The 8,751-nt window shown below is 36.3% G+C and overlaps 1 protein-coding gene across 6 annotated transcripts in view; it reads right to left on the bottom strand.

Annotated features, from left to right (window-relative positions):
• Positions 1-3,922: 3,922 nt before the first annotated feature.
• ATP11A (ATPase phospholipid transporting 11A) overlaps positions 3,923-8,751 on the bottom strand; it is a 119,809-nt gene continuing 114,980 nt past the window's right edge. For 3 of the 6 annotated variants that reach the window (XM_041418055.1, XM_041418056.1, XM_041418060.1), the window contains one exon: positions 3,923-8,091. In XM_041418055.1, coding sequence (XP_041273989.1) covers positions 7,834-8,091 — 258 coding nt within the window. In that variant the 3' untranslated portion in view covers positions 3,923-7,833. The remainder of the gene's footprint in view (positions 8,092-8,751) is intronic. The other 3 variants (XR_005953653.1, XM_041418057.1, XM_041418059.1) reach the window with 1 other exon arrangement.

Here is an 8,751-nt window from a genome sequence, read left to right as displayed (position 1 = left end):
ACCAGAACAGTAGGAGATCAGAGTGAAATTTATCTTTTGAATATGGATAAGAATTTCCTTGGTGGCAGCGGTATTAGAATTTAAATAGCCATTCCCTTTCTATTTTAACTTAAAATCTTTGGGTATGTATGAAAACAGACCTTTTTCTCTTGTCAAGACAAAATTGTAGGACACAGGTAGTTTGCAATAAATTAATTGGGTTAAAAATTCCTTTTTCCCCCAACACCTTCAAATCACAATTTTTTATAATAAAAAAATAAATTTACTGAGTCCCATGAGACTATGTACCCTTTTGAAACAATTGCACGAATGGACTCAGTAGAGAGAAGGTTAATTTCCCACACATACCCATTTCAGTAAAGAAAAGGATGGATGAGCTGACATTGAGAGTTAATTTGATGAGAAAGAGGCCTGGGAAAGGCAGGATGAAGATGAGCGAGAAGGTTAATTTCCCACACATACCCATTTCAGTAAAGAAAAGGATGGATGAGCTTACATTGAGAGTTAATTTGATGAGAACTGGCCTGGGAAAGGCAGGATGAAGACGAGTGATTATGTCCCACACCCGGAGTTTGTGTGTTTATGTGCAAGGTACTTTTTGTGTAAAAGCAACCAAGGCAAGTAACCATTGTGGTGGTGACCATGTTACTTCAGATGTGCTGTTTTGCCTGCTGAATATTTCTCTAAGAGACCATGAAAAAGAGAGATCACTCTTGTTAAAATGCATGGAACTATGTTTGCCCAATCATAAAAGGAATGGGTTTTTGTCCTTTCGGAATTAAGCGTGGTATGTTGCACAGACCTCTAGGGGAAAGGGAGGTACCCCAGCATGCCAGGTGGGAGGCAAGTAAGGGGAAATGTAAACATATGTATGCCATTTTCTGCGTATAGGGAGAACAAGAGTTGAGCAGACATTAAAGTTTGAAACCCTAGTTAAACTCCAGGTGGACAATTCAAGAAAGGTGGATTCCAAATCATCTGCTGTGTGCTGTATTTGAGAAGAGAGAGAAGCCTGACTCATGTTCCAGTGCAATCTACAGTGGAAGGATCTTCACGTTTTTTCCATGTGGACCAGTTCCTTTCAGCACAATGTTGCACAAACGTGGCTTTTGTGCTAAACTAATACAAAATTTGGACTTTCTAAGAAGAGTCACTTAAAAGTCAAGCAAATCCCAACTGTTACTGAGCTCTGTCGCTGCATCAGTGTTAAGCTTTGTCATGTTGTGCCTGAAACCACTCAGGAGAAATATTTATTTCCAGGCTATAACTTAGAATGAAATTATATACACTACCTCTTCATAGCTGGGAATAAACAATTAGATTTCAGTCTCATTAATATTGACAACTTTCTCTAGCTATGCAATTTTGTTCATCCTCAAAGCAACCTGTTCAGTACTTCCTAGAAAAATGCTCTTATAGGCTGGCTATTTGGTTGAAAGTATTACCTGAAATAAAAATCAGCATACCACTTGATGGCTTGATCCATGGACCAGGACTTGTCTTCCTTCTCTTCTAGATCCCAGTGTTTATTAGATGGCAAAATTCAGAGCTTTCAAATTTCACCATGAAGTACTTTTACAAAACATGTCTGAAATCTCAAGGTAAGTTGTTGATGTACTTTTGAAAAAAAAATTTACATTCCTTATCTTGTTAGGAAGAAAAACAGATCAGTTTTTCCTACATTAAATAAGGAGAGACTCAGCAGTTCTCCCTGAAATAGGAGGCCTCTGAACCTAGCAGGACACTGCATCCTATGTATTTTTAAAAGCATAATGCACCATGAGATTTCTTAACCGGAATGAATAATGGAAAACAACAAGCCTTTTGGTGGTTTAAAACTGAATACTGTTTGTCACCTTTAAATGGAAAACCAACACTTAAATGATTAAGACTCAACATTATTAATTTACTGCAGACTTGCCAGTTAACAAAGAAAGTTCACACAGTGCAATTTTCTTTTAAAAAACCTTTTTGACCTAGATGGGAACATCAGGCACCTGATAAACTGATCTGTCTAATGGAGGAAGTTAATGGATATATTTGGTTTTATCCCTATCTTATCACTTCCTAGTGTAAATGAAGCCTTTAAGTGGGTATGGGTTTTGCTTTAGCATTTGAATAAAATGAAAATTAATACACCTGTATGTGCAGTGGAAACACACAACAACAAAGCTTTAACAGAATAGTCAAATACTGTTTCTAAATTCCTGTAGAGTATCACTTCAGGAAATCAGAATATTTGAAAAACAAAACCAAGGAACTTCAGTCTGTCTCCAACCTACCTCACTTCACATCAAGATAACCTCCAGGAAAGATTTTATACAGCAGTGTTGCATATATTGCAGAAAATATTGAGTAGAGTTACTGTAGAATATAAAAACAGTTTTCAATCAATTCTATAATGTAATTTACTAAAAGAGCATAACTTAAAAGATAATGGAAAACACATGGTATTTGATTAAGAATACTGTTTGTTACTTAAATTATTTTCTATCCTTTTTTCCTTTAAATAAGTAAATGTAATTTTATGTGCAAAATGAAGTTGTGTGGTAACATGTCTGTATGGGTACTGTGTTCTTCCTGAAATCCAGATGTATCACCACATTTTTTTTCAAAAACAGTTTCAATGCAAAATCTAATTGCAATCTATGCATTTTTTTTCTTCTTTGCACGAATAAAGGGAAAAACATCTTCCATATTTACCCAGCTCCTTCAAACTACCTTCTCTAGGAGTTCATTCAGCAGAAACACAAAATTTCTTGATGTACAAAAGGGAGATGGTAGGTACAACATTCTTGTATTATTAAGATAAAAGTCTCATATAAATACAAACCCATTCCTCTGAAACCTTTATTATGGGAAGTGCAAAATCAGTATAGAAACAAAGGCCTAAGCATTCTACATATTCTCAGAGCAGCAGAAGGAGGGACCAAACCTGACACCCTGAACTGCTGTGTGGAGGCTGTCTGGGATACCTTCACCCTGATGGAGCCAATGTACTTTGGAGCCTGTAATGGTTTTGAAACAGAAGGAAGTTTTGTAAAATTGTATCACCAAATGAAGTAAAATCATAGTCTTTCCATGCACTCATCCTCTTCTGTAAGTATTTAGGAACACTGCCACCAACTCAGATGTCAGATCACATTGTTTTTTACTTTAGCTTCCTTAAATTCACAACATTGCAATAGAAAAGAGAAATGGCTCTGGGCACCTCACACAGCAGAACTACAAGGAAATGTAGCAGACCTTCTCCTGTATAGCTTATGAGTTTACTTTGGAAAGAACTTCAGCACTTAATCTGTGCAGAAGAAACAAAGCTCTCCTGGACCGATACCAGTTTCTATTAGTTTTGGAACAAGCCCCCAATCCCCCAGCCCATGTTCCAGCCTTCTTTGAATTTCTTTTTGTTAACTTGCTTTTTTAGCTGGCTACACACACTCTGAAAATCATAGAATTACAGAACTGATAGGGTTGGAAGGGATCACCCAGTCCAACCCTTCTACCAAGGCAGTGTCACCGTGTCCAGGTGGGTTTTGAATGTCTCCAGAGGGAAACTCCACAAGCCCTCTGGGCAGCCTGTTTAGTGGTCTGCCACCCTCAACATAAAGAAGTTCTTCCTCATGTTGAGGTGAAACTTCTTGTATTTTAGTTTAAGGCCACTGCTCCTCATCCTGTCACTAGGCACTGCTGAAAAGAGCCTGGCATCCTCCTCTTGACACCCACCTTCGATATCTTTATATGTATTGATGAGATCCCCTCTCAGTCTTCTCTTCTCTAGACTAACAGGCCCAGCTCCTGCAGTCTCTCATAAGAGAGATGCTCCAAGTCCCCTTAGTCATTTTTGTGGTGCTCCACTGGACTCGCTCCAGTATGAGAAATGAGTGTGACTACAAACATATTCAATAACCGAATCAAACACTCATTCTGTTTTCTTTATATACTTACATTTTATTACAGACTAATATGAAACCATCTCATACCATACTAGAATTACTGTAATTACTTGTGAGCAAACTTAAACCAGTCTTGAATGTTTATATTTATTGCAAGCAGATTTGTATCTCCTGCTTATGTATTCTACATAAGGATCCAAAATGTGGCTGAATATAAACAAGTTATATTTGGTTGTCTACAGAAATAAAAGTTAAAAATAGTACTGAAAAGAAACTTTACAGTAATGTATTCACACACTGACTCTTCAAATCAAATAAATTTAGTATAGGATAATCTGAATATTAGATTTGAAGGCTGATTTATTGTCAAATAAATGCACCTAAAATTGTTCAATTAAAAAGAAGTGTCAGTATTTGGTGCTGATGACTACAGACATCTTTAATGTTTAAAGCACAGATAACTACCCCCCAGCCCCATACAGCAACTTTCGCAGATTCTACTTTACACTGGATCATGAAAGAACCTCTAAAATGCAAAGTGTACATAGCACAGAATTTATGTCCAAGACAATGCAGATTGAAATCCTGTGAATTTTCATTAGGTAAAAAATTAAAGCTATATAAACTGATTTTTTGATTATTCTGCAAAGTAGAATCATGTACGTTTTCACTTTTGTAATACTTTCACAAATTTCCATTAAAGCTTTTTTAACAGAGACAGTAGCATGAGCACAAGGATCCCACTGGCTTCCAAAAGAAAAGCAGTGCAGTTCCTCAATTACGCTATTTTTTCCCCCTCTTATTTTTGCAAGCCAGTTGGTTCAAGACACACAAGCTAATGCAAGCAAGAAAGTAAACTGTAAGCTTTTACATTAAGTGGCTGAACAAACAATTATTGTACATGGTAAAACAAAAAAGATCTTTTGCCACAAGCCACTGCAGGAATATATGAGCTTCTGTGGCCAGAAAGCTTGAAATACTTTCTAAGTCTTCACATACATTTGGTTAGCGCTTACCAGTTTCAAGACATTTATAGAAGCAGTTATGGAGACATTATGCTGTTAAAGCTGCAACAATTTGAATGAGGCAAGTTAGAAGGTTATATAGATTTTTAGAATTTTCCTTTCTTTTTTTTCTTCATACATAAAAATCAGTCTCCTTTCAGTGTACCACCCATAATAAAACTCTCTAGTGCATGTTGATCTAATTTCTACTTTTTCATCTTTTTTATCTTTTGCAGTAAAACTCCCAAGCTAACACCTGCTGCAGTGGACTAGGTTTACATGGCAATAGTAACAGGGACTGAAGCAAAAACACATCAAGTGAAGCAAAGTTGATGTTTTATGTTCATTTCATTAAACAGTCTCTTTTAACAAACCAACAGCACCAACTTTTAAAGGTAAAAGTATTGCTAAATCAAAGCAGAAACTTCCACTTAAATTCAAGCATTCTTTCTCCTCCAAAAAATGACATGTTTAACTAAAATTTCTCAAACATATACAGATGTTTCAGCCTGAAAAATGTTGTCAACAATATCTAAGTACAGGGCTACATGAAGTTTGCAATCAACTGCTTTGTTAGTAGGCAGAACAGGAATGCAGCATTTTCAAAAATATCAAGCAAAAATTTCCTTATTTAAGGCTAAAAGATAGAACTCAGAAAGTAAAAAAGCAGGAGGCTTTATAGAGTAAAAAAGCTAGCAGTTACAATAAAGCACTGCAAGTGCAGTGCTCTAATCACTGCTACCACAAATCCCAGCAAAACATCAATCACTTGGGTGAGACTCATAGAGCAACAGACCTGTATTCTAATTTGACATTCATTAGAATTTCAACATTCAGCCACAACTCCACTCTAAGCTAAATTTAAGTGGCCAAAACTTATAGTTATAAAAAAAGCCTTCAAAACATATACTTAAAAAAAATAGAAATGGTGTGTTAACAAATGTATGCGTAAAACAGATTTATAAATAGCTACAGTATGAAAAATATTTCAGTGCAAAGGCAATTTTAAGATTTCTAAAAAATACATTACAAATAATTTGTTAACTACACACAAGAAATTTGTCACTGCTACTGGTATAAAATGTATACCCATATTAACTTCTTAAAAATATATACACCAGTGTTTTATGTAGGGGACGGTTCTAACTGACCAACATTCAAGTCTGCAATGGCAAATATATGTACACACACCCACACATGTGTATGTATTTCAAAATGCTACTGCTGTAAGGATGTTCTTTGAAACTTAAAAGTGCTATATGTTAAATGATAAAAAACCTTTATCTGTGGTGCTCACTGTTAGACTTTGTAAAATTCTGTTATCTTTGGTATACTGAAGATTTCATAACTCATTTTACAATCTCTGCTTGACCCAGGGCATTGAGGGACATTTCCTAGTAAGCTGATTTTTCTTTTATTAAAAAGTAAAGTAGTAAGTAAACTTATTTTGCCTCTGTTTTTTCTTGTTAAAACACAAAAAAGGAAATAATTTTTCTCTGCCACCCTTGTCCACATGAAAGACAACTAACAATGTCTTGGCCAGGTCTTCCAATAAATGCTGCAGGTCTGATTCCTGTGATTTTGTTTTCACACTAAAATACACTTTTAGGTAATGTCCTCATAGAGGTATTGAATGAGGATGGCCATTATCCAGCTGTAACCATCAAGCTGAAATTGATTGAAATCGGATTACTGCTTCAGATATTTTTGCACCCCAAAATAAAACACTGGACTAAAGAAACAACACAAGGATGCAGCTAATAGTTGAATTTACTGCAAGGTAACATAAATGTAGCAGAGAAAACAGAAGTGCAAGTTGGCTGTCATTCTTAAGGGAATTCAAACAGAATCCTTGCAGTCAAACTAGTTTCTCTATCCCAACTGTGGTTCAACTGTTAGTCAACAGTTGTGTGCCACCTCGTGGTTTGCCTGCAAAAGCTAACAGTTGTGTGCTTTGCAATACATCTACCAAGCCCATTAGCCAGTATCTAACCATACACGCACACAAAAAAAATCAAAATTAAGAGTATGAATCAGGATAGCAAAAGATACTCATCCAGAAAAACAGCTTTTCTTGTTTTAAGAAAAAACCCCAGCAAACTGTGTCAAAAAAAGCTTAATACTTTCTGCTATATATATTTTACAATCATAGGGACAGGAAGTGAGAACACCAGGTAATGTGCATCTTTGACAAATTCAAAGATGTTTTAGGCAAAATGCTTACATTCAGTTTATAAGTAAATACCAACACTGGTGATATTTACCTGTTTAACAGCCAACTTGACTTCATATTGTGTGTGCGTACTCTACACAAGGATTGTTTTGCCTATCTTTCTACAGGGGAAAACTAACTGAAACCATACATAGCCCTGATTTGGCCACTTACAAGGAAGTGAACATTAGAGAGTGTTTCTTGAAAGCAGATTTGCACAGAGGAAACACCAGTTTGTTCTACAGAAAGAGCAAAGAAAGAAAAAAGGACAGGGGAAAATCAGAAACAGCATTTGTTAAATATGCTTTAGGAGAATTTCATTTGAGATAACTGAGACAATTGCTCCTGGCTGAAAATTAAAACTGTTGATCTCAAAATGTAGGTCACTGACTGAAACTGCACTTCAAGTAACAAAGAAAATCACTAAAGATGACAGAAGTAGTAAATACACAGAAGTCTTGACACAGGATGAAGAGATTTTTTAGTGCTACCAGTCTCACAGTACCAGACTGTGCAGATTGTTCATTGCTCCAGTAGTTCAAAACATAAAAAGAGGCCTATTGGCCTGGAAGGGTTCATACTTCTAGCTCTTGATCCTGTTTTCTCAACACTACCTCAGACAGCAAAATCCACATATAGTTTAATATGTCTCTGTGACATGTCTGTTTCCTGAAAAAATAAATAAACAAAACCACAGTTTTTAAAGGCTTGACTTGGTGTTCTGTCATATGGACGTTTCCAAACCTGACCCACTGTAGTGGTAGCCTGCACTGGAACGCCAATGCTTATTTGAATAGCCAAAGACAGATGGAAGTACTGAATAATCAATGCCTCTCCACTGCGTAAACATCACTTTTTTAGAATGAGAATTAGACCTTCTTGCTGGGGAATTGCTGCAGTCACTGCTCCTGTATCTTGGGCTTTTCAGACAGGCAAGAGGTGTGAATTCTGAGATGTGCTCCCGACAGTGCCTCGATGCCTTCTGTTAAAGGGAAAAAAAGAAACAAATACACAGTAAATATACAATCTTGGAACCAGAAGTATATAATTGCTTTCTTTCATAGGACCACTGTCCCCTTGGTATAATAATACCTTTTCCTAGACCACAACTCTAGATATTTGTTTCATGTGAAAGTATAATCCCTTGTGCTGCTTTGCAATCAACCAGTTTCAACACGATTAGTTTTACACTAAGACCTACAGAACCAGGCAAGATTTTACACTTAACTTCTAAACCTGATAATGGGCTCTTCAGAGAAGAGATGAAGACACAGAGGCCTGCCTTCAAATGAAAGTTTTTTAAATCAAGGTTATGTTTCATTTTGGAATTTTTCCCAGTACAACTTCTTATGTGGAATCTTAAGACAGGACAGATTCAAGTACTTTGCCCGGTAGTTCCAAAGAGAGGAAATTCTTTACAGTCAGTTTGTGCTAACAAATGAAGAGAGTTCCAGAGTTTAATGCACTTGCTCTGTACTTCTAAGCAGTACTGAATTTTAGACTTGCTTAAGTTACGTGTAGCATCTATACAGGCAATTTATACTGTACATCTCAGTATTATCTTGGTCTAACTGCCTATTAAAATTTATCTTTTTCACATAATCACTCCACACTCCGGCAGAATTGGCACTTCCACTCAGGA

Source organism: Onychostruthus taczanowskii, unplaced genomic scaffold, assembly GCF_017590055.1.
Source record: "Onychostruthus taczanowskii isolate IOZ18803 unplaced genomic scaffold, ASM1759005v1 scaffold58, whole genome shotgun sequence".
Taxonomy (NCBI): Eukaryota; Metazoa; Chordata; class Aves; order Passeriformes; family Passeridae; genus Onychostruthus; species Onychostruthus taczanowskii.
This window is presented reverse-complemented; position numbering and strand designations above follow the sequence as displayed.